This window comes from Salmo salar, chromosome ssa13 (assembly GCF_905237065.1).
Source record: "Salmo salar chromosome ssa13, Ssal_v3.1, whole genome shotgun sequence".
NCBI lineage: Eukaryota > Metazoa > Chordata > Actinopteri > Salmoniformes > Salmonidae > Salmo > Salmo salar.
In genome coordinates this window covers 23,586,628-23,613,880 of record NC_059454.1, presented here as the reverse complement: position 1 = coordinate 23,613,880, position 27,253 = coordinate 23,586,628, and the positions used below count along the sequence as shown (strand labels likewise).

Sequence of the window (27,253 nt, the reverse complement as noted above, 5' to 3'; positions counted from 1 at the left end):
ATGATACATCATCAGAAGTGTCCACTTAATTTGAGGGCTGAGGGGATGCAGTTACATCATCATTCATATGGGCACAGTAGACATCAGTTTTTTCTTTATTTTTAAAGCTGCCCAGAGAGGACGTTGTGTTTATGGGCAAAGGCAAATCATTCCACTCTGAGGCTCCAGTATACAAGAAAGTACCTTTCCCAGCATTACTCCTGAACCTGTATAAGCACACATTAGCAACACCTGATCTGGTGCTGTGATTATGTGCATCCCTAACATGGGGAAAGTAATCAGTTAGATATCTGGGCGCAGAACCGTAAATACTCCTGTAAACCAAACCCAGTCTAATCTGGGACACACTAGCCTCTACAGGCAGCCAGTTGAGCTTCTGAAAGCAGCTCCTGCCTATGTGAGTAAGTGGACTCAGCTTCAATACTACCCTGATCAGTTTCTTCTGGGCTATCTGGAGCTTCCCCTTCATAAACTTATATAAACACCCAAATAGAATGCGTGATCTCGATTATATACGAAAATATATATATATATATATATATATATACAACACCACTAGGTGGGTGTATCAAACACAAATAAGAGGCAAAATACCAGTTACAGAAAACACTTCAATAACCATTCTTCATTCATGCCTTTATGCCTGATGGGTGGAGAGTTTTTAAATGGAACATCCACCTACATTCTGTCTGGAGAAGACTTCATGCAAGATGAACACCCCTGCGTGAACCTTTTTATCTGCTGTATAGCACAGAAGGATATGGAGGAGACGGGGTGACCGGTCTCTGAGAAATGACGTGCGATAGGGGACTTAGGGTCATTTCTCCTTACAGCACGCCTGTGTTCTATAATACGTGTTCTTATTGGTCTACTGGTTTTGTCCAGATATAGCTTATTGCATGGACAAGAGATAAGGTATATGACATTAGAAGAGCTGCAGGTAAGGAGCTGTTTGATAGTGCGTATCGTTACATTGTGTAACTAGATACTGGCCCTCCAACCATATGACTGCTGGAGTATGTTCAACCTCCCACATAGCCCTGCAGAGAAGATCCTATGTGTGGCATCAACATGTACAGTGAAATTAATCGGAGAGCAATGTGAATACATCAGAAGGGAGTGTTGGAGTAAAAAGTTCACAGGTTATGATGAAAGATTCTTACCAACTAAATATATGACCTTATTGAGCGTTAGCCCATTGTATACTTTTTAAAGTAAAACAGGACAGCCCAAAACTCTCCATTGAAACAAACACTTTCAAACTAATATGATATCAGACAAACCAGATGTTGCTTTGGCTAACTCATTTATTACTTGAGTGTACATTCTAAGCATACGTATGGTGGGTACATCCAACACAGGCTTTCCAGCAGAGTAACTAGCCCTGAGAGAATATGTTAAACATACAACCATTGCATTATATCTTGTCTGCACTGTGGCTACATCGCATTTGGTATTGGTATTATGGTATTTTATTAGGATCCCCAGTAGTAGTTGCGATAGCAGCAGCTACTCTTCATGGGGTCCACACAAAACATGAAACATGACATAATACAGAACAATAAGAGACAAGAACAGCTCAAGGACAGAACTACATCAATGTACATTTACATGTAGACTTAAACTACTTATGGGCTGAGTCTAAATACAGGGACTTCTAGGAACAGATGCACTGTCCTATGACTAATAGGATGCATTTCAAACAGCATTCGGTCCGGCAACACAACATCAGCGACTTTGAAAAAGAAGAGATGTGTAAACTGTACACATGACATTTGAAGTAAAACAGTAATACATAGTTCAAGTAGCCAAACTGAAGTGATATGCGAGTTATGTGATTCTTTTCGGCTGCTTACAGTTAAACAAATGCAGTCTATGGACACCAAAACGAGTTACAAACTTAATTTACAACAATGCAAGAAATGGTCGTTCTAAAAATACGTAAGCAATTAGATAGATTGATTATTCAACTAAATCTTGCAAGTCGTTCAGAAGTTCTGCCGACGACATCCAAAAGTCAGCCTCCAGTTGTCCATAGATGTCTGTGATGTTGACGTGAAACACAAAAATATCATCAAGGGCCAGGGGACTCTGTCTTCTCGTGATGTTCTTTATTCTACTCCTTTCATGAACTCTAAGAACTCTGGAATGAAGGGGAGGAGAAGGGGAGTCATTTAGTCAACTACAATCTTAATTGAACACATAGAAAAGCAATTTCCTCACTTTGGTCACTACACTGCTTTACTTGTGAATAATATGTTACCATGCATCATTTATATTGACAATTTCCTTTTCTAGCAGTGAAATATCCATATTTTCAATTGCATCATTATCATGAATACAAGATCAGAGGAAGGAATGCTCTGTCTCTACGGTATGTCATTGTCAAAACCTCACCGTCGTAGTCGATTTTCCCATCGTTGTTCTTGTCTCCGTCCTTCATGAGCTCCTCAATGTCGTCCTCAGTGATGGCCTCCCCTGTGGCCTCCAGCATTACCTTCAGCTCCTGCAGGTCTATGTAGCCGTCTGCATTCCTGAGGGCATAGGAGAAGAGGAATATTTATACTGCTTTACAAGTCTGTTCCTGCTGGGACCACCCATACAAAAATGTATGCACGCATGAATGTAAGTCACTTTGGATAAAAGTGTCTGCTAAATGGCACATATTATTATTATTATTATTATATTTATTAACCTGGCTACATGACTGTTTCTACATTTAAAAAGGCTTCATAGTTGCCTTGCCAAACAATGACAAGTAGGCTAAAAGAGAAACTAACTGTCACAACAAGCTACAACTCTATAGTGTGCATTCCTGTGTATCTCTATCCTGGTGGTAGAATTGCACCAACTGATCCAATAAATCTGTTTTACAAAAAATTTGTAGTTATCAACAACCATCTAAGGTAATAACTGGAATATAAAAATCCTAAACGTTCAGCTGGAGTCGGTGTAGTGAGTGCTGTCATATATCAACCATGTGAGTTCTGCACATTGGTGATAGCAGGGTAAGGTACTCCTATACAGTGTTGAACATGTTAGTCATGGTGAAAAGCACTGTATAAATCTAATACGCTATAATCCATCCATAAACTGTGGGTTAGTTGAGTAAGACTATGAAGAGTTACTTTTCCAGAGTTCACCCCCCTTATGAGTCTCCTCATGTACTTATGAGGATAAACATACTTGTCAAACATGCAGAAGAGATCTGCCAGTTCCTCCTCTGTTTTCCCTTTGCTGTCGTCCTTCATGCACCTCACCATCATCACCAGGAACTCATCAAAGTCCACTGTTCCACTGCCTGCAAAGACACAGCAACAGGATGATGTTGCACAACGTTTCGGGTCAAGGAGCCTGTCTTTGATATATAGACCTTCATTTGATCACTCTTCTGTTGCTGAGAATTTTCCTGCACCGACGGAAATGTATATGAGCTTCTGGATTTACATAAATTCACTGAAAACCCTCACCAACACATGGTTATATTAACCGTATTGCACTTTTCATGTAGCCTACTTTTGGCCAGCTAATAGCCTATCCACTGATCATGCAACATTATGGACTAAACGTTAATATCCTCTTGCTGCAGGATTAGGAGCCTAAAAGGGCGAGCTAAACTACTTCTATGCTCGCTTCGAGGCAAATAATACTGAAATGCATGAGAGCACCAGCTGTACCGGAAGACTGTGTGATCACGCTCTCCGCAGCTGATGTGAGTGAGGGCCAGACGATTACCAGGACGTGTACTGTGAGCATGTGCTGACCAACTAGCAAGTGTCTTCACTGACATTTTCAACCTCTCCCTGTCCGAGTCTGTAATACCAACATGTTTTAAGCAGACCACCATAGTACCTGTGCCCAAGAACACTAAGGTAACCTGCCTAAATGACTACCGACCCGTAGCACTTGAAGTGCTTTGAAAGGCTGGTCATGGCTCACCTCAACACCATCATCCCAGAAACCCTACACCAAATTCAAATCAAATTTATTTTTATATAGCCCTTCGTACATCAGCTGATATTCTCAAAGTGCTGTACAGAAACCCAGCCTAAAACCCCAAACAGCAAGCAAAGCATGTGAAAGAAGCACACTCCAATTTGCATACCGCCCCAACAGATCCACAGATGATGCAGTCTCTATTGCACGCCACACTGCCCTTTCCCATCTGGACAGAAGGAACACCTATGTGAGAATGCTATTCATTGACTACAGCTCAGCGTTCAACACCATAGTGCCCTCAAAGCTCATCAATAAACTAAGGACCCTGGGACTAAACACCTCCCTCTGCAACTGGATCCTGGACTTCCTGACGGGCCGCCCCCAGTTGGTAAGGGTAAGTAACAACACATCCACCACACTGTGTCCACATTACCAACAAACTAACATGGTCCAAGTACACCATGACAGTTGTGAAGCGGGCACGACAAAACCTATTCCCCCTCAGGAGACTGAAAAGATTTGGCATGAGTCCTCAGATCCTCAAAAGGTTCTACAGCTGCACCATCGAGAGCATCCTGACTGGTTGCATCACTGCCTGGTATGGCAACTGCTCGGCCTCTGACCGCAAGGCACTACAGAGGGTAGTGCGAATGGCCCAGTACATCACTGGGGCCAAGCTTCCTGCCATCCAGGACCTCTATACCAGGCGAATTCAGAGGAAGGCCCTGAAAATTGTTAAAGACTCCAGCCACCCCAGTCACAGAGTGTTCTCTCTGCTACCACATGGCAAGCGGTAACGGAGCGCCAAGTCTAGTTCCAAGAGGCTTCTAAACAGCTTCTACCCCCAAGCCATAAGACTCCTGAACATCTAGTCAAATGGCTACCCAGACTATTCACATTGCCCCCCCTCCCCTCTCCACACCACTGCCACTCCCTGTTGTCATCTATGCATAGTCACTTTAATTAACTCTACCTATATGTACATACTACCTCAACTAACCGGTGCCCCCGCACATTGACTCTGTACCGGCACTCCCCTATATATATTGTTATTTTTTACTGCTCCTCTTTAATTACTTGTTACTTTTGTCACATATTCATGTCTGTATTTTTTTAATTTCACTGTCGTTTAGGGGCTTGTAAGTAAGCATTTCACTGTAAGGTCTACACTTGTTGTATTCGGCGCATGTGACTAATAAAAGTTGATTTGATTTGACTTTTGATTATTTTGCTGTGACAATATAGGTAAAATTAAGATCCTACATTTGTAGCAGTTACAGGTCACGAGATACTCTACTCAGCCATGTGATGTTTTTCATTCATGTGTTTACGGTCTTACAAAGAACAGTGGACAACTGTCCCTGCTGAGCCATGAATTGGCCTTTTGATGAGCAGACCACTCGTGCTTGTCTTTGTTGTGTACCATTCTTGTCCACGTCTGATGAGCTCACCAAATACTCTCATACGTGAATCATTATGGGAACTATTGATGGGAAATAAATGTGCCTATTGTGATCATTTGAGTCTCTCTTTCATGTGTGTGTGTTTACCGTCTTCATCCACCTCATCGATCATCTCCTGCAGCTCCTCGGGGGTGGGGTTCTGCCCCAGCATCCTCATCACCTTGCCCAGCTCCTTGGTACTGATGCAGCCGTCCTCTGCATCCTGGATAAAGATGTCAAAGGCTGCCTTGAACTCTGCAACACACAGCACAGCACAGCACAGGACCATATTTCTCATTCTTTTCCACCTCCCCTCTTTTTCCATGGTCAGTTCTATGTGTGGGCTACTGTAGTGTAAGAAATACTTTCTCAGTCAATCATCTTATTTAATCCTCCTTAGAAATCGAACGTTTACTTTTCATTTTGGCCTGAAGGAGAGAATGGTACACATTTTTAAGCTTAATATTGTTTTAGATGCGATTCAATTGAGCGAAACTTGAGGATATATCCCACATAGATTAGAAAACCATAATGAAATACAAATGAATACATTTTACATACCGTTTTTCTGCTCGTCTGTCAGCTGCTCTACCTATTTAAGAAATGGAAAGTTTTCAGAAGCAATTGAATCAATGTATTTAATGGAATCCATTCTTTAACTACAGTTGTACATTACTTTTACAACCCCAAATCATAACGTTGATTTACTGTTTTTCTTTGATAAGCATAATGTCTTATTTTTCATTCTTGCAATAACATGTATATGATACCTCTATTACCTATGTTCTTCTATTCAGTTTAATGTTATTTGTGGAGTTTTCAGATTACTCTGTGAGAAAGGTCCAGTCCTAAATCATAAACAGTTGATAGAGAAATCTAGTGTATGAAAATAATCCTTCAGAGGACTTACAGTAAACTCCAGAACGCAGAACCCATTCTCTGGAACAGTTCACCTCAAATGTTTCTTTAGTTTACACATAGCTTATCACCCACCAAAGGTACACTTATTTTTGGTCCTTCACACCTGGTCGTCCATTCTGGAAAAGCTACCACAAATGTGAGAGGGCGACAGCTGCTTATGTAAGAGTTAATTGTCTGTCATCCACCACAAATGAAACACACACTCCGAGCAATGTCCATCCAAACATCGATACACACACACATTCCGGTGTGTTTTACTAAACTTTGACTCCTCTAGCTGTAATTTACAGCTGAGACATGCGTAGTAGTCCAGCCCACCAGCCACCAGGCAACAGGCAGAGATAGCTAGGCAGATAAATATACAGCCCTGCCAGCGGCTCACACAGATAATATGGGGGGGGGGGTATCTAGACCTGAATCCCTCCTCTGACATCACAGAAACGCACATGGAGGAGGCTCTGAGCAACTGGCCTAAATTAGCCCATGAGAAGTAGGACTGCTCCATTTGTAGTCATGAATGAACCCACAGTGTGGACCAAGGTCTTGTCCTGCTCCTGACCCCTGGAGTGCTCCTATCAACCCTGATAGGCTTCAAGAGGCACAGCATCTAGATGTATGGTATCTCGCCTCACTCGTCAAAAGCTGGTGTTGTGTGTGTTCGCTTGACAGACACAGTTTGTTATGGAAGTTGAATTATCTGAGCAATGTCAGAATTACAAATTGCTAAATTCTTGGACATTTAGCTGGGGAATATCCATATGTATATCATTTGAAAGAATTGTTTATCTAAACATGTTTACCCTCTATAATTTTTTCAAACTAAATATTACAGGTACCTTTCATTAAAATCAATGGTGAATCCTGAAGTGTTCATTTGAAATAGTAACCAACCTTTACACAGAAATCTGACAACAATTTTGACCTAACTTGGCAGAGACCACATAACCAAAAACTCACCTATAACTGAAAATCCCAAATTGAACATATTTCAATCAATTCTTATATTATGACGCTCCCTACCAAATACAAACACTTTCACTGTCTCCCCAGACAATGTACCCTGTTGTAGGAGTGGAGGGGGACATACCGCTGCTTTGTAGATGTCGTTCATGGTGGCGGCTTGGCTTGGCCGCTGCCCGTCTGTCCGTGGGGTGTAGTGGCAGAGAGGAGGGAGTTAGACCACAGCTAGGAGCAGGACACTGGCCCCATGCTGGGAGGGTTTTATAACTGGAGCCTGGCAGGACCTGGTCCCTCCCTACCCTGCTTGCCTGTCCAGCCCTCTGGGTGTCTCACGTGCATCTGTGTGTGTATGTGTGTGTGTAACAATAACCAGGCTCAGATAAAAATGAGCCCACTCTTAGGGGGCATACTTTGGAATGGAATGAAGTGAAGGGGAATGCATGGCGAACCCTAATCTCCAGGGAGGGGGCTAAAGACACTCAACATTCCACCATTAAACTGTGACCAGAGGGGCAAAGGAGAGGGCCAGGGAAGGCAGACCAGAGCAAAAGTGGGCTTTGGACAGGAGTGGGCAGAGGGTGGGTAACTGTGAACAGAGCATGGGGTTCAGGGAGATGGGATGGGGCGGGGGCACGGGTGGGAGGCAGGGTAATTCGGAACAGAGGGTTGAAGCCTGCCGTTACCAAACACAATCGCACAGGTGTGTGTTGTGGAGTGTGAGGGGTCTGCGGGATATAGAAGTGTGCATCAGAGGTTAGGGGCACCTTCATTTGGGAGGATGGGCTCACGGGAATGGCTGGATTCCATGTGTTGGATGCCATTCCATTTACTCAGTTCCAGACATTATTATGAGTCATCCTCCTCTCAGCAGCCTCCACTGGCGCGCATGTGTTTGTGAGTGCGCACGTGCATGGGTATGTCTGTGTGTGTCACTAATACACATTTAACTGACAAGGGCTTTTGTCCAATGTTATATTATCTTATCTGACACCTTCCCTTCAAAAGGTCAGCTAACTCCCTCCAAATTGTACAGTTAAATGTCAATGTACTCTAATGGATGAATGTATAGATTGTCCTACTCATTGACTAACAGCATTTTACCAAATAGCATTTTGAAGAAAAAAGGAAAGAAAAAAACGTACAAAAATATAGAGTTAACAATATATTTAATTATATCATACATGTGATAGTGGGCCTATGAAGCAATATAAACGACATACAGTCAGTCAGCAGAGGGCAGTGTTTACTGTCTTGTTTTAATAGAGATGTTGTTATGCAGGTAGGTGTGCAACAGAATATTCCATTTATCAACAGGGGGCTCAAGTCAGAAATCTGGGTCAAATACAAGAACGTGAATTTGCCTAAAACCATGTGAAAACATGAATGAAATAGACACCTTATAATAGACTAAGGAAGATCATTCCTTTGTGCATTGTATATCATGGGTAGGCCTACAGAAAAAGCCTATTGCGGATGTGGAATGAAACAGTGGCACCTCAGCTCACCCCTCTGGACACATCTGAACCACAACAGAGTCAACCATTTTAGCCACAAAATATCCTATATATTCCTGCTACTGTGCTGCACTCTCCCTGCTATGTCACTGAGTTGAATAGGAAAGGACAGTCACTCCAAAGGCATCGTTGGATAGGAAAGGACAGTCACTCCAAAGGCATCGTTGGATAGGAAAGGACAGTCACTCCAAAGGCATCGTTGGATAGGAAAGGACAGTCACTCCAAAGGCATCGTTGGATAGGAAAGGACAGTCACTCCAAAGGCATCGTTGGATAGGAAAGGACAGTCACTCCAAAGGCATCGTTGGATAGGAGAGGACAGTCACTCCAAAGGCATCGTTGGATAGGAAAGGACAGTCACTCCAAAGGCATCGTTGGATAGGAAAGGACAGTCACTCCAAAGGCATCGTTGGATAGGAAAGGACAGTCACTCCAAAGGCATCGTTGGATAGGAAAGGACAGTCACTCCAAAGGCATCGTTGGATAGGAGAGGACAGTCACTCCAAAGGCATCGTTGGATAGGAAAGGACAGTCACTCCAAAGGCATCGTTGGATAGGAGAGGACAGTCACTCCAAAGGCATCGTTGGATAGGAAAGGACAGTCACTCCAAAGGCATCGTTGGATAGGAAAGAACAGTCACTCCAAAGGCATCGTTGGATAGGAAAGGACAGTCACTCCAAAGGCATCGTTGGATAGGAGAGGACAGTCACTCCAAAGGCATCGTTGGATAGGAAAGGACAGTCACTCCAAAGGCATCGTTGGATAGGAAAGGACAGTCACTCCAAAGGCATCATACATGTGCCACATGTGCCTTGTCAATATCATCCATTTGTATACACACACCATTTCTTCTACACAGGAATATTATTCAAAGATAATGAGTATGACCATCAGCATTCCCTCAAAATCTTGCCATGCGTGATGGCTCTAAGACCCACATAGTGTGACAGCATTAATGAAGGTATAGTGCTGAGACAGGGACTCTGAGTTATTGGTGATCCTGCTGTGTTCTAATGGGATGCTAATGGAGACTGGCACAGTTTATGAACATCGTAACACAACAACACAACAGCAGCCCAGAGAGAGAGAGAGAGAGAGAGAGAGAGAGAGAGAGAGAGAGAGAGAAAGCTTGACGCATCTCTCATAGCACAACATTCACGGAGACAGAGGCCACACTGAACCATCACCATCGTTCACTTTTTATAGATGTTTCATAGCCGGACCCCACACTCTAGAAACATCACTCACCTACAGAGCATTCACGCAGAAAGAGACAGGTTGGAAACACCATCATCACTCATGAAGACTAGCGTCAGTCACATACAGAGAGCCTGCACTGAACTAACGTCATCACTGACATCTACAGCTTTCGTAGAGATAGAGCAGCCTGGTCTCATTGACTATACGTAACATAGTAAAGTAAATCTGGATCACTCAAAGTAGTATAATTTGTTACGTTTGGTATGGTTACTTAAGACAAAAACGAAAGTAGGGTGGTTGGTTGGGGTTGCTGGATGGGCATATAACGCGAACATCTAGCAACCCACAGGTTGCAAATTCGAATCTCATCAAGGACAATTTTAGCTAATTAGCAACTTTTCGACTACTTACTACTTTTTAGCTACATTGCAACTACTTAGCATGTTAGCTAACCCTTGCCCTAACCCTTTTAGCTAACCCTTCCCCTAATCCTAGCCCTAACTCCTAGCCTAGCTAACATTAGCCAGCTAGCTAATGTTAACCACCTAGCCACCTAGCTAGAATTTGTAACATATCATAAGTTTAAAAAATTCGTAAAATATAGTATGTTTTGCAAATTTGTATCATTTAATATGGATTGTAATTTGTAACATATCATACTAAATGGGTGATGGACATCCACAAATTAATACATAGCATACGAAATGTAACATTATATACTAAATGGACTGTCTCGGTTTTACGTACAGAATAATACGAAATGCTCTGAGACCAGGTTGCAAAGAGGGAGAAAGACCACACCAACAAAGAAACTTCAGAGAGAGAGAGAGACTGATCTGAAAAACATCTGTGATATATGTATCCATGGCCCTCACAGACAGATAGTTCTCACAGGGAGACCCTGCCTGAATCCAACAGCCATCACACTTTCTAGTGTGACAATACACAACATCGATATGAAACAAACAAGGAATGGAATCTCAACATATATTTCTATAGAGAGAAGATAATATTGTGGTTGTGTGTGTAATACGGTTAAACTCAGGGCTAACTAGCGTAAAGGATTATGTGAGATTGAAGCAGGGGATGCTGTCATTCCTATCTCTTCAGTCTTTCCCATTTTGCCCTCAAAATGCATCATGACAATTTTCACAGTGATACGATGCAAGACGTCCCTATTTTACCTGCTGCACCTCCCTCCATTGACATGCAAGGTAAGCTGTGTGTCGTCATTGGTGAGGTTGGTTTCCTCTCCTGTTTGCTATCATCTCCCCTCAAAGCATGCTGATGAGTCTACAGTATCCACCAGACAGATGACCTGAGCGTATGTTGTTCCAGTATTAATGAGCATCTCTACAGGGGGCAGTAGATTCTAATGTAAAGTCTATCTCTCTCTCTGACTGAACCAGAAACACAGAGAAAGAAGGAAGTCTATCTACAGTGGGTTGGCATGCTGACAGAGCCTGGAGAAGCCCACATCAAAAGGAGCATATGGAGTGCAGTTTTCACTGGAGCACTCCACCAGTTTCCTCTTACAGAGGAAGAGGCTGCTGACGAAAGAGCTAGCCATCTCTCCACACACCGTAATCAGACAGCACATCTCAAATCCAAAATTCACTGCACACCGCTTTTTGAGAGGTTGCCATAGAAACTCTGCTGGGTTGTAGCGGGCAGAAAATGAGAGATGAGTGGGGCTATTCCTCCCCCTTTTGTACACACATACATATGTGCAAACGCACACACACACACGCACACACACGCACACACACACACACACACACACACACCCACACACGTCATTAGCACAGACAAATGCACACACGCACACAAATGCACACACATGCACAGTCCCCATGTACGCACGCACACACACACAGACACACACAGGTTTGCAGTCATTATTTATTCCCTCGTAACCTTAATGAGAACCATTTATGCAGATGTTATGGATGACTTAATACACATGTCCAAATGATTATATTTCATGCGTCATAGTGAAGATAAGAATGAACTTCATTGGGTGCCTTGGCTTAGGTTGGATCAGGAAAGGAATAGTATTCAGGGTCTGCATTAGCCTAGACGGCAAATCTGTTCGTATGGTTGCTTCAAAATAGGTTGAATTCACCATTTTGCTAGGTTAAACCTCTTTCTGTTGGAAAAAGGTGCAAAATATATCATCTTCACTGTTGAAGGGATCTGGGCCCCTTACTTCAATCCAAATATTATGAAATGTAAGAAGGTGCACCCACCGAGTTGGTGATATTTAATCAATTTGATTGCATAAAGGGTTCTCATTGACATACTGTTGTTTTGAAGTCATGCAGGCCACGTATCTTCCTCCTTGTCTCTGTCTCTCTTCTATCTATGTCTCCTTGGTTGGAGGGTTACTCTGAGTCCATTCGTCCTCTCTCTCTCTCTCTCTCTCTCTCTCTCTCTCTCTCTCTCTACATATATATATATATATATATATATATATATAAATATATACATGTCTCTTTCTCTCTCCTCTCTCTCTCCCTCTCTCCCCTTTCTCTCTCTGTGGTGTATTCAGAGTGAAGGACTAAAGGAGGAGTGGCTCGGGGCACTTACATCTCTCTGTACTGCGAGCGCTCCTCCAGCCAGCATTTATCACTCAGAGGGGAGCCTGTATTCTCTTCGCTCTCAAACACTGGCAAACATTAGCCTCAGATGAAGGGATTTGGCTTTAGAGGAGAGGGGATGTATCTCTCTCTCACTCTCTGTCTCATTATCTTTCCCATTGCTGTTTGATGGCTCATGGTTACAAGGTTTGCATTGAGGGGCTTACTGTCATGCAGTCTTTCCATTGGATCTCTAATGAGGCAATGGCGGCTTTACCCCGCAGGTTGGCATTTATTCAGATGACTCATGCACTGGAGGCAACTCTGCATGGTAGTCACTAGCAGGCACAGCCAAAAAGTCATAAAATCTGATTTTAAACGTATCCGTAACCTTAACCCTAACCACCCTGCTAACCTTGTGCCTAACCCTAACCTTATGCCTAACCCTAACCTTGTTTTCATACATTTTTACGATACATAACCGATTTGGACTTTGCAGCTGTCCCATCTAGGGGAAATCGCTCAGCTCTGCCTCTAGAACAATAAACGTCAACCTGTCATTACCCAGACTGACAAAGCCACTCACTGTCTCCCCTGCCTGGTTTTCCAGTCCAGCGGACCACCAAGTCCCTAACCCGCCCTCTCCTCTGCTTTGTCGGTGGTGAGACACCCAGTCCAGCGGACCACCAAGTCCCTAACTCGCCCTCTCCTCTGCTTTGTTGGTGGTGAGACACCCAGAAAAGACAGCAGACAGACAGCGGCTTCAGATTATGTCCATGTGAGTGTCTTTATAGGGAAGTGTTGGACTGCAAAAGGAAACAATACTGAAAAAGTAACTTTTTAATATGAATGTTATAATCATCAGATATAGTATTCTAATGAACCAGTGTCAGAAGCATTGTTTCCAGAGGCCTTCTTGCTCTAAACGGTCTTTGTTGATATTTGTGTGATGAGTTAAATAAAGGTTACATTTAAAAATGTAAAAAATATACAAATATTTGTGTGATGAGGACCTAATAAACGATACACCTCTCTTTCTTCAATGTACTAAATGTTGATAAATATATCAAAGATGTGTTTTCCTCAGTGAGCTGTTTGCCTGTGTGTGTGTGTGTGTGTGTGTGTGTGTGTGTGTGTGTGTGTGTGTGTGTGTGTGTGTGTGTGTGTGTGTGTGTGTGTGTGTGTGTGTGTGTGTGTGTGTGTGTACATATAGGTAATATGTATGTGACTGACTAATGAGTTTGGATAAATATAGGTCTGAACAAGGATGACACGCTCTTTTTTCAGAAATCAGTGGTCTTCACAGTCATGCGAGTGTTGTGCGTCATCGTCATGACGGTGGGTTCAGTACACCACTGCCCCCCAGTTACAGACTTAACACCTTATCAACCGCCTCTCATCTCTCTGAGGGTAAAGTCCACCTCTCTCTCTCTCTCTCTCTCTCTCTCTCTCTCTCTCTCTCTCTCTCTCTCTCTCTCTCTCTCTCTCTCTGCAATATTTGATACATTATGAATATGGTATTCAGGTGAGGTTATCTATGAGATTATCGGTTTACTGTTGTGCGCATTCAGTTTGCCTACAAAATAGCTTTACACACAGCTTTCATCTTCAAATAATATTTTTGCAGGAATCTCCTTGCGAATGATTTTGCCGAAGATTGTATCTCCGCCGGCCTGGGCAACCTGAGCCCAGGCCAATCTCTCTCTCTCTCTCTCTCTCTCTCTCTCTCTCTCTCAATTAAATTTAAGGAGCTTTATTGGCATGGGAAACATATGTTAACATTGCCAAAGCAAGTGAAATAGATAATAAACAGAAGTAAAATAAACAATAAAAATGAACAGTAAACACAAAAGTTTCAAAAGAATAAAGACATTTCAAATTATGTCTATGTTCAGTGTTGTAGTGCTGTGCAAATAGTTAAAGTACAAAAGGGAATATAAATAAACATAAATATATATGTTTGTTCTTCACTGGTTGCCCTTTTCTTGTGGAAACAGGTTACAAATCTTGCTGCTGAGAGGTTATTTTCCTGGCTCAACACTCCCAGAGCCCTCACCTCCTCCCTGTAGGCTGTCACGTCATCATTGGAAATCAAGCCTACTACTGTTTTGTCGTCTGCAAACTTGATGATTGAGTTGGAGGCGTGCTTGGCCACGCAGTCATGGAGGGGGCTGAGCACGCACCCTTGTGGGGCACCAGTGTTGAGGATCAGCGAAGAGGAGGTGTTGTTTCCTACCTTCACCACCTGGGGGCGACCCTTCAGGAAGTCCAGGACACAGTTGCACAGGGCGGGGTTCAGACCCAGGGCCTCGAGGTTGATAATAGGTATTCCTTTTGTCCAGATGGGACAGGGCAGTGTGCAGTGTAGTGGCGATTGCATCGTCTGTAGATCTATTGGGGCAGTAAGCAAATTGAAGTTGGTCTAGGGTGGCAGGTAAGGTAGAGGTGATATGATCCTTGACTAGTCTCTCAAAGCATTTCATGATGACAGAGGTGAGTGCTATGGGGCGATATACTTTTTTTGTTGTTGCTTTCTTAGCTAAAAGGACAATGGTGGCCATCTTGAAGCATGTGGTGACAACAGACTGGGATAGGGAGAGATTGAATATATCTGTAAACACACCAGCCAGCTGGTCTGCGCATGCTCTGAGGACGCAGCTAGGGATACCATCTGGGCTGGCAGCCTTGCGAGGGTTAACACGGTTAAATGTCTTACTCAAATCAGCCACGGAGAAGGAGAGCCCACAGTCCTTAATAGCGGGCCGCATCGGTGGTGTCGGTGGCCCTGTATTATCCTCAAAGCGAGCAAAGAAGGTGTTCAGCCTGTCCGGAAGCAAGACTTCGGTGTCCACGCCGTGGCTGGTTTTCCTTTTTTAATCCGTGATTGTCTGTACAGTCGTGGCCAAAAGTTTTGAGAATGACACAAATATTAATTTTCACAAAAAAGTTTGTATGATGGAAATTGGCATATACTCCAGAATGTTATGAAGAGTGATCAGATGAATTGCAATTAATTGCAAAGTCCCTCTTTGCCATGCAAATGAACTGAATCCCCCCCCCCAAAAAAATTAAATTGCATTTCAGGCCTGCCACAAAAGGACTAGTTGACGTCATGCCAGTGATTCTTTCGTTAACACAGGTGTGAGTGTGGACGAGGACAAGGCTGGAGATCACTCTGTCATGCTGATTGAGTTCGAATAACAGACTGGAAGCTTCAAAAGGAGGGTGGTACTTGGAATCATTGTTCTTCCTCTGTCAACCATGGTTACCTGCAAGGAAACACGTGCCGTCATCATTGCTTTGCACAAAAAGCGCTTCACAGGCAAGGATATTGCTACCAGTAAGATTGCACCTAAATCAACCATTTATCGGATCATCAAGAACTTCAAGGAGAGCGGTTCAATTGTTGTGAAGAAGGCTTCAGGGCACCCAAGAAAGTTCAGCAAGTGCCAGGACCGTCTCCTAAAGTTGATTCAGCTGCGGGATCGGGGCACCACCAGTACAGAGCTTGCTCAGGAATGGCAGCAGGCAGGGGTGAGTGCATCTGCACGCACAGTGAGGCAAAGACTTTTGGAGGATGACCTGGTGTCAAGAAGGGCAGCAAAGAAGCCACTTCTCTCCAGGAAAAACATCAGGGACAGACTGATATTCTGCAAAAGGTACAGGGATTGGACTGCTGAAGACTGGGGTAAAGTCATTTTCTCTGATGAATCCCCTTTCCGATTGTTTGGGGCATCCGGAAAAAAGCTTGTCCGGAGAAGACAAGGTGAGCGCTACCATCAGTCCTGTGTCATGCCAACAGTAAAGCATCCTGAGACCATTCATGTGTGGGGTTGCTTCTCAGCCAAGGGAGTGGGCTCACTCACAATTTTGCCTAAGAACACAGCCATGAATAAAGAATGGTACCAACACATCCTCCGAGAGCAACTTCTCCCAACCATCCAGGAACAGTTTGGTGACGAACAATGCTTTTCCAGCATGATGGAGCACCTTGCCATAAGGCAAAAGTGATAACTAAGTGGCTCGGGGAACAAACATCGATATTTTGGGTCCATGGCCAGGAAACTCCCCAGACCTTAATCCTAGTGAGAACTTGTGGTCAATCCTCAAGAGGCGGGTGGACAAACAAAAACCCACAAATTCGGACAAACTCCAAGCATTGATTATGCAGAATGGGCTGCCATCAGTCAGGATGTGGCCCAGAAGTTAATTGACAGCATGCCAGGGCGGATTGCAGAGGTCTTGAAAAAGAAGGGTCAACACTGCAAATATTTACTCTTTGCATCTGTCACGACTTCTTCCGAAGTCGATGCCCCTCCTTGTTCGGGCGGTGCTCGGCGGTCGACGTCACTGGTCTTCTAACCATCATTGATCCATTTTTCATTTTCCATTGGTTTTGTCTTGTCTTCCTACACACCTGGTTCCAATCCCATTCATTACATGTTGTGTATTTAACCCTGTTTCCCCTCATGTCCTTGTCAGAGATTGTTTGTTGTTATGTGCTCGTGTTGTTGGATTGGTGCGCGACGGGTTATTGTACCCATGTTTATTTTATTATGTACTTTGGTTTTGGAGTTTGTTTTTAACTTTATTAAACTACTCCAGGTACACCAAGTTTGTTTCTCCTGCGCCTGACTTCCCTGCCACCTACACACACGACGTGACAGCATCAACTTCATTGTCAATAAAATCCTTTGACACTTATGAAATGCTTGTAATTATACTTTAGTATTCCATAGTAACGTCTGACAAAAATATAGACACTGAAGCAGCAAACTTTGTGGAATTTAATATTTGTGTCCTTCTCAAAACTTTTGGCCACGACTGTAGACCCTGCCACGTACATCTTGTATCTGAGCCGTTGAACTTTGTCCCTATTCTGACTTTTAGCCTGCTTGATTGCTATGCGGAAGGAATAACTACACTGTTTGTATTCTTCCATATTCCCAGTCTTCTTGCCCTGGTTAAATGCAGTGGTTCGCGCTTTCAGTTTTGTGCGAACGCCCCCTTCTATCGACGGTTTTTGATTGGGTTAGGTTTTAATAGTCACAGTTGGTACAACATATCCTATGCACTTCCTGATAAACTCATTCACCATATAGGTATATGTGTCGATATTATTTTCTGAAGCTACTGTGAACATATCCCAGTCCGCGTGATCAAAACAATCTTGAAGCGTCAATTCCGATCGTTCAGACCAGCGTTGAATAGTCCTCACCACGGGTGCTTCCTGTTTGAGACTCTGCCTATAGGAGGGGAGGAGCAAGATGGAATCGTGGTCCGATTTGCCGAATGGAGGGCGGGGGAGGGCCTTATATGCGTTCTGAAAGGTAGTATAACAATGGTTGAGAGTTTTAGCAGCGCAAGTAAAACAATCAATATGTTGATAGAATTTTGGGAGCCTTTTCCTCAAATTTGCTTTTTATAAAATCTCCAGCTACAATAAACGCAGCCTCGGGATATGTGGTTTCCAGTTTGCATAAAGTTCAGTGACGTTCTTTGAGGGTCGTCGTGGTATCCACATGGGGAGGTATAGACCGCTCTGGCTATTATTGATGAAAATTATCTTGGGAGATAGTACGGTCGGCATTTGATTGTGAGATATTATATGTTGGGTGAACAGAAGGACTTGAGTTCCTGTATGTTATCACAATTACACCATAAGTCATTAATCATAAAATATATATTTTCACCCGTCTGCTTCCTGGAGAGATGTTTGTTCCTGTCGGCGCGATGTACTGAGAACCCAACTGTCACGTCCTGACCAGTAAAGGGGTCATTTGTCATTGTAGTATGGTCAGGGCGTGGCAGGGGGTGTTGTTTCTGTGTGTTTTGGGGTTTGTTTGTTTCCAGGGGATATGTTCTTGTCACGTCCTGACCAGTATAAGGGTTATTTGTTATTGTAGTTTGGTCAGGACGTGGCAGAGGGTATTTTGTTTATGTGGTTCGGGGTGGTGATTTATTTAGTAGGGTGTTGGTTTAGTTAGTTCCGGGTTTTTGGGGTTATGTTCCATGTTTGTATTTCTATGTGGTCTCTAGTCTTTTGTATTTCTATGTCTAGTTTATTGGGGTTGGACTCTCAATTGGAGGCAGGTGTTTTCTAGTTGCCTCTGATTGAGAGTCCTATATATGGGTATGTGTTTGGTTAAGTGTTTGTGGGAGATTGTTCTTTGATTGCTGTGTTGCCTTCAAGACTGTTATTTTGTCGTTCATCGCTTTGTTATTTGTGTATACGTGTTTGTTTGGTTTTTTCCTTCTTTTCCCGTCAATAAAGAAGATGAGTATACATGTCCCTGCTGCGTTTTGGTCCTCTCCCACCAAACATGGACCAAGCAGCGGAGGAAGGAGCAGCAACAGGTGGAATATCGGGAGACATGGACAGAGATGAGGATAAGAATTTCCAGGGCTATGGAGGAGTTAAGGGAGCCTGAGAGGCAGCCCCAATATTTCTTTTGGGGGGGGCACACGGGTAGTTTGGCTGGGCGAGGATTGAGCCCCAGGCCAAATCCCCGTACCTTTCCCAAACAATCAGTGACTGGACAGGTCCCGTGCTTCGGGGTGATGGGTGCTGTGACGACGCCGGGTATTTTCAGGCCGGTACGCGCAGTACCAGCGCCCCGCATTTGCCAGGGGGAAGTGGGCATCCAGCCAGTAAGGGCGATGCCAGTTCTGCACTCGAGACCGCCAGTAAGCCTCTACGGTCCAGTGTTTCCCGCTCCACGCACTAGCCCTGAGGTGCGTGTCTCCAATCTGGCAAATCCTAAGCCAGCACCACGCATCAAGCTTCCAGTGTGTCAGCCTAGTCCAGTACGTTCTGTTCCCGCTCCCCACACTAGCCCTGAGGTGCGTGTCCCCAAACTGGCACGTCCAGTACCAGCACCACGCATCAGGCTTCCAGTGCGTAATAGTAGTTCCTCTCGGCCGGTTCCTGCTTCCCGCACTAGCCCTAGGGTGCGTGTCTCCAGCCTGGAATCTCCTCTACCAGCCCCACGCATCAGGCTTCCAGTGCGTCAGTCCAGCCTCGAGAGTTCGGAGACAGTGCCCCGTCCAGAGGATCCGACAACAGTGTCCAGTCCAGAGTATCCGGCAACAGTGTCCAGTCCAGAGTATCCGGCAACAGTGTGCAGTCCCGAGTATCCGGCAATAGTGTGCAGTCCAGAGTATCCGGCAACAGTGTGCAGTCCGGAACCGAGGGAGTCTGCCTGCGACCTGGAACCGAGGGAGTCTTCCTGCGACCCGGAACCGAGGGAGTCTGCCTGCGACCCGGAACCGAGGGAGTCTGCCTGCGACCCGGAACCGAGGGAGACTGCCTGCGACCCGGAACCGAGGGAGTCTGCCTGCGATTCGGAACCGGATGAGTCTGCCTGCGGTCCGGAACAGGGTGAAATGGAAATTAACTGTGAACTGAATGAGTCTGCCTACAGTTGCGAACTGAGTGAGTCGGCCTACGATCTGGAACTGAGTGAGTCGGCCTACGACCCGGAACGGAGTGAGTCTCCTCTACCAGCCCCACGCATCAGGCTTCCAGTGCGTCAGTCCAGCCTCGAGAGTTCGGAGACAGTGCCCCGTCCAGAGGATCCGACAACAGTGTCCAGTCCAGAGTATCCGGCAACAGTGTGCAGTCCAGAGTATCCGGCAACAGTGTGCAGACCAGTATAAGGGTTATTTGTTATTGTAGTTTGGTCAGGATGTGGCAGAGGGTATTTTGTTTATGTGGTTCGGGGTGGTGATTTATTTAGTAGGGTGTTGGTTTAGTTAGTTCCGGGTTTTTGGGATTATGTTCTATGTTTGTATTTCTATGTGGTCTCTAGTCTTTTGTATTTCTATGTGTAGTTTATTGGGGTTGGACTCTCAATTGGAGGCAGGTGTTTTCTAGTTGCCTCTGACTGAGAGTCCTATATATAGGTATGTGTTTGGTTAAGTGTTTGTGGGAGATTGTTCTTGGATTGCTGTGTTGCCTTCAAGACTGTTATTTTGTCGTTCATCGTTTTGTTATTTTTGTATACGTGTTTGTTTGTTTTTTTCCCTTCTTTTCCTGTCAATAAAGAAGATGAGTATACATGTCCCTGCTGTGTTTTGGTCCTCTCCTTACGACATGTATGACAGTTCTAGTTTTCTTTTTCTATGTTCATTTTCTATGTGTGGCCGAGTATGGTTTCCAATCAGAGGCAGGTGTCTTTCGTTGTCTCTGATTGGAAGCCATACTTAGGCAGCCTGTTTTTTCCTTTGGGTTTGTGGGTGGTTGTTTCCTGTATAGTCTGAGAACCTTACGGAACTGTTGATTGTCGGTTTGTTATTTTTGTTTAAGTGTTCACTTTATTTACGATAATAAAAGAAGATGAGCACTATACCCGCTGCGCTTTGGTCCCCTTTCATCGATGCCTGTGACACCAACTGGCTTTACAGAGTCAGACAGTGTATTGAGAGAGAGCCATGTTTCCATGAAGCAGAGTATGTTACAATTCCTGGTGTCTCTCTGAAAAGCAACTCTTGCCTTGAGCTCATCAACTTTATTATCCAGAGACTGGACATTAGTAAATTAGGGTGTGCAGGGTGAATACGTGGTCTGTCGTACAGTAATTTGGTAAAAAGCCAACTCTCTCTCTCTCTAGCCCTCTCTCTCTCCCTCTCTGTCTCTCTCTTGCTCTTGTTCACTCACACACAAATGTACACACTTACAAATGTATGCATGTATGCACACACACACACAAACACACTCACTTACTCTCTCACAACCAATGACTAAGCTGTGTACTAAAAACTAAGTAGCCTTCACAAATGGTCTTCCTCATGCAGTCAGGTGAGATTGCAGAAGAAGCCTTTACCAGACAGATAGCACTCAGAGGTAGAACTCTTTACCAGACAGACAGCACTCAGAGGAAGAAGCCTTTACCAGACAGACAGCACTCAGAGGAAGAAGCCTTTACCAGAAAGACAGCATTGAGGAAACGTACTCATAGACACAAGAAAAAAATGAATATGTATGCTCCTCCTCCTAAACCTTGATGCCTTTCATTGCCAATCACTTTATTTTAACATCCCGACATCCCAACCAAGCATATTATTATAAAGAGGAAAATGTGCAGCATGGGTTTCTTACATAACTGGAATACTTTCATGTCTGCAGCAACAAATCTTCCAGACAGACAAAATCAAATCAGCTGAAAGAACACAGCTTCACGGTAGCAAAGCTTTGGCTTTGGCAGCTACAAGAGCAATAGAAGCAAACAGATGATAATTTACTACAAAACACACGTTTCTGATAGTACCTCAAGATACTGAGCAGGTTTGGGTTGTGTTGTAATTGTGTAACCATTCTCGTAAGTGCAGTGTAACAAGTATTGTTATCACTCAGTTTGAGTCATAGGGGATACTTGTTACACTCCCACCTACAAAACAATTATTCTCACAAGAATAATTACTCAGTCGTAAGGACAGTGAAAAGTAAACCGTTACCTAAGGAGCTTGTATAGGAAATCAATGACTGTGGCTGGTTAGTCTATCATCCAGTTATCACCACTGCACAAAGAAGTGAAATAACACAACATTAGATTGAAATGTTGCTGTGTTTTGATCGATGTCAGCTGTTATCATGAAGGAATGTACTACAGATCAAGGTAATTTCCTGTTGATATAAGCTCTAGTAGAAAGAATTAGTCAGGCTCCAACAACCTGTACCGTAGAAAATGTCAGCACTATCTGCTGTGTGAGGCCACTTGCACATGCCCAGTGCTAATACAATTCATGAGACCCACTGGGGATTAAATGCATGGAAGAAGCTCATTTAGAAGAGGAATTGGTCCCGGATTTGTGGGACTTAGGACACACATTGGTACACAAGTGTTCCACACACACACAAGTGAGCACGCACACACACGCACGCTCACACACACACTTACCACCGTTTTGTCTCCCCATTATTTTGTGCCAAATTGAGGCTACAGCGCGTTCTGGCTAAAAGAGGAAGAAAACACCTATGCATCCGTCTGTGTGGCCTAAGTTGTGCCTGGGGCCGCCCAGGCTTCAGTGGAGTGTGCTGTGATTTGACAAGGCTGATGATGAGAGACACAGTAAATATCCGGCCCCTCATGTGATTCACTGCTTGGCCTCAAGGAATTCACTGAAGGTCAATGTTTCCTGATGCCATTGCCAACAACTAAATTAAGTGACTCCATCCCTGCTCATACATCTGTCCTATTTTACGGGATGGATGGATTCAGCATTGTTTATTATCAAAGGTGTTGTATGGCACTCACACACTACACTGCTCATTCTGCCTCCGACAGGAGCACACCATACGCACGTAGGCACACACACACACACACACACACACACACACACATACATACACACACACACACATACAAACACATACATACAAAAACACACAAAGACACACCCCTTGCCATCTCTGTCTTCAGCACACACACAAGAAGGTGCATGGCATGCACTAACAGCCTCTGGGTCCATCTCATCATGCACATCATGTCTGACCATGACAACAGTCGCTGAACATACAGTACGTGTCTCCATGATGCTTCACACGAAACAAATGATGATTCACATTCAATATCTGAACCCACACACTAACACACAGTGTAGTGTGACGTGATAAATGGACTAACTGGATTTGGGCTAAATGTGCAGAAGAAGGGAAAAAAAACGAACACATTTTGTGAATAGGATTACAAAATGATATTTCCCCATTACTAAGACTCTCATTTCAGACTAGCATTTTGGAGTCCAAAAACTGGAGGAAGATAGACTGGGGCTACAGCATCCCTTTTAGTGAGAGCCACTGAAATGGTATCTTTAAATCAAGCCATTGATCTTTCCAAATAATACACTCATAAACATAATGAATAATACACTCATAAACATAAACATCTACAACCCTTTAATCCAACTGATGCTCATGAGAGAGCGTAAAAAAAATACAATAAATGATGCAATGTCATGAAATTAAATGTTTTGGGTTTCTATATCAAAGGGATATGTATACAGCCTTCCCTGTGGCTCAGTTGGTAGAGCATGGTGTTTGCAACGCCAGGGTTGTGGGTTCGATTCCCACGGGGGGGCCAGTATGAAAAAAAAAATATGAGAAAAAAAAGAATGAAATGTATGCATTCACTACTGTAAGTTGCTCTGGATAAGAGCATCTGCTAAATGACTAAAATGTAATGTAAAATGGAAATAAAATAATACAAATAATAGCTAAAGTATAAAGACAGAATTGCCTTCTTACTCACATGTTTCCATAGCCAAGGCATACTGTAATTCAATACTACTTTTTTTAACTCATTATCCTCAATAGCGTTAACCTTTCACTGACAATTTGGGTTGACCCATCAGAGACTGAACCACGCACTAACAGCATCTCATTTAACCTCCCTTCATGTTGGTTTGAGGTATTCAGACCTGTGATACTGATAATAATTTCAATTATAATAATAATACGAGTAATTTTATTCCTAACGCACACAATGCAAATGGATTTATTTATTTGATTATTTCTAACAGCGTTATAAAACTGCAGATGAATCCAGTCTTTGATATTGATTTTTGCTCAGGCCTCAAAATGCTTTGTGAAACTACCATTCTAATTCCTCATTTTATGGAGACCAAAATGATGTTGGTGAAGGTCCATCGCTAGCTAATTTGGTTTCCATGAATGTCATCTGAAATATACTGAGTAGACAAAACACCTGCTCTTTCCATCACATAGACTGACCAGGTGAATCCAGGTGAAAGCTATGATCCCTTATTGATGTCGCCTGTTAAATCCACTTCAATCAGTATAAATGAAGGGGAGGAGACAGGTTAAAGAAGGATATTTAATACATGATACAATTGAGACATAGATTGTGTATGTGTGCCATTCAGAGGGTGAATGGGCAAGACAAAATATCCTCTGATTGGGTATGGTTGTAGGTGCCAGGTGCACCGGTTTGTGTCAAGAACTGCAATGCTGCTGGGTTTTTCACACTCAACATTTTCCTGTTTGTATCAAGAATGGTCCACAACCCAAAGTTCATAACGTCAACTTGACACAACTTTGGGAAGCACTGGAGTCAACATGGGCCAGCATCCCTGTGAAATGCCTTCAACACCTTGTAGAGTCCATGCCCCGGGGGTGCAACTCAATATTACAAAAGGTGTTCCGAATGTTTGGCACCATTGGCTCAATCTAATATTAATTAGAGGGGCTAATTGATCACTTTAATCAGTTAGTTGTGATTTGTATGGAGCTGTTGCTGTTTACAAATGTTTGCATAACTCTCTCAAAACAATTATTTGAGAGTACAACAAAACTTGAGATGAACCAGAGAACCCACATATGGAAATTCAAAAAACATATTGGGAAACAAGTGGACCAGAAGGTAGATCACCATGACAAAGAGACAGTTCCTGTAGAATTAGTAAGATTAACCATCCCCGTCTGACGGGAGCACAGAGAGCAGTGCTCTAGTCTAGCAGCAGACAGGAGAGCTCTTACCTCAGTGGCCCAGCTGATTAACCCTTGTGTTGTCTTAAGGGTCAAAAATAACCTGCCACTGTTTAAAAGCAGAGAAAACCCCCTAAGTTATATTTTTTCAACTTGAAATTTGATGACTTTTCCTAGAGTGACCCCAACATTTGAAAAAGTGAAACATCGCCTTCGTTCATATTTCCATGAAAGCTGTACACCACCAGTGTACAAAGATTGTCTTAGGGTCATTTTTGACCCGGCAGTTATAAAATAATTTAAACACCACAAAAAAACACAAAGACACAAAGACACAAACACACACACACACACAGAGAATAAGACATTTAGATTATGTGTGCTACTGATTGAACTCAGCCCTGAGTTCAATGAAGATCTTCCTCCTTAAGAGGAAGATCACCATGGTTGGCACAGTTAGAAACAACAAGCCTGAGCTCCCCCCATGCACTCCTCGCAACAAGGAGGAGAGAGGCCTTCTCATCAAAGTTTGCCTTCACCCCCACCACCACTCTAGTTTCTTACCTCCCAAAGAGGAACAAGAATGTGGTCCTCCTGAGCACACTGCAGAAAACGGCTGAGATCAGTGATCGTGAGGACAGGAAGCTTAGCCATCATCCTGGACTACAACCACAACAAAGGAGGTGTGGACAACCTGGACAAGGTGATTGGAACATACAGCTGCAGGAGGATGATTGCCCGCTGGCCCCTAGTCATCTTGAATAACATCATTGATGTGTCCTCATACAATCCCTTCGTGATATGGAACAAGATCAACCCTACCTGGATGCCTGATAAGTGGAACAAGAGGAGGGTGTTCCTGGAGCAGCTGGGAAAGGCACCTGTAACCCAACATATTCAAAGAAGGGAGCACCTCCCCTGCACAGCAGCCTCTGCAGAGCTTGTGAAAGCTGTTCAGGGGGCTGAATCTTGTCCTGATCCACCTGCATCTGGGGCATGCAAGAGGAGGAGATGCCAATTCTGCCCCCCCCCCAAAGAAGGACTGTAAAACTAATACTATGTGCTGCACATGTGAGAAATACATCAGCAAAGTCCATGCACACAGACTTGCATACTGTCCTACATGTGCTAATTAGAGTTGATTGATTTATGTTCCTCACGTTTTTGTTTTGTATCTATCATCTTATTTTATTCTTATTTATTGTTGTTGTTTATACACATTGTGGGTGGAGGCAAGGGTTAAAAAAATGGGAGAAGATTAATATTTTGTAGTTTAATTCCTCATTGTACAGTATATTAGAATATATCACTATGTTGCCAAAAAAGACTGTTATTGTTTCCCTTCAATAAAATGCATTCAAAACTACTTTCTGCACATTTCTGCTACTTTCTGTCACGGTTGTCGTAGGAAGGAGCGGACCAGAGTGCAGCGTGATTATCGTTCCACATTTTTATTGAACTATGAAACTATGCAATACATATAACTAAACTGAATAACAAAACAACAAACTGTGACGCAGAGGTGAAACATACACTAACTCAAAGACAATCTCCCACAAACCCAGGTGGGAAAAGCACCTACTTAAGTATGACCTCCAATTAAAGACAACGAGGACCAGCTGCCTCTAATTGGAGATCATCCCAAACAAAACCCAACATAGAAATACAAAACTAGGAAAAAAATCCTGTCACACCCTGACCTACTCTACCATAGAAAATAACAGCTTTCTATGGTCAGGAAGTGACACTTTCTTAGGCTTTACAAGTGCTATCTCTTGCTAAAAAATCTATGTTTACACCTATGCAGTACCTTTAGCAATACAAATAATAATAATAAACCTCTACTTTAGTAAAGAAAACAATTATGACAGGTGTGTTGTAATAACAACGAGTGGTGTCCACTGGTTAAATGCAGTCTTTCTGCATTGTGAAGAGGGAAAACCTAGATATTCACAACGTTTGTGATGAATGACAGGTTGTTTCTTCATGCAAAATAGATTTGGGGTTTAAAATTCAATTACGCTGCTTTATTTTAGGGGTTTAGTGAAGGCGGGTCATTTTTGACCCTTAGGACAAGGGGACTATACAGAATGTTAAGACTACACAAGGGTTCATTCCTGAGACTGACTGTGAAGACTGACTGATAGACATCTGGCCCAGCTCCAACAACCTACAGATGTTGGATCTTAATTTGATCAATCTTTTGTTGCTGAGAATTTTCCTGCGCCGCAGGAAATGCAGATGAGCTTTAT

At 43.4% G+C, this 27,253-nt stretch overlaps 1 protein-coding gene across 1 annotated transcript; it reads right to left on the bottom strand.

Moving 5' to 3' along the window:
- Nucleotides 1–1,289: 1,289 nt before the first annotated feature.
- On the bottom strand, nt 1,290–7,598 carry LOC106566751 (troponin C, slow skeletal and cardiac muscles). Its single transcript, XM_014135109.2, has 6 exons — nt 7,390–7,598; nt 5,943–5,973; nt 5,490–5,636; nt 3,187–3,301; nt 2,398–2,534; nt 1,290–2,143 (listed from the first exon to the last, which is right to left on the bottom strand). The coding sequence occupies exons 1-6, from the start codon at nt 7,411–7,413 to the stop codon at nt 2,112–2,114; spliced, it is 486 nt and encodes a 161-aa protein (XP_013990584.1). The 5' UTR covers nt 7,414–7,598; the 3' UTR covers nt 1,290–2,111.
- Between the last annotated feature and the right edge of the window lie 19,655 nt (nt 7,599–27,253).

Coding starts and splice junctions, on each gene's coding strand:
- LOC106566751 (XM_014135109.2), bottom strand. CDS start 7,413: ATGAACGACATCTACAAAGCAGCG. Junction 3,302..5,489: donor CGATGAGGTGGATGAAGACG/GTAAACACACAC, acceptor GTGTCTTTGCAG/GCAGTGGAACAGTGGACTTT. Junction 2,535..3,186: donor CTCTTCTGCATGTTTGACAA/GTATGTTTATCC, acceptor CTATGCCCTCAG/GAATGCAGACGGCTACATAG.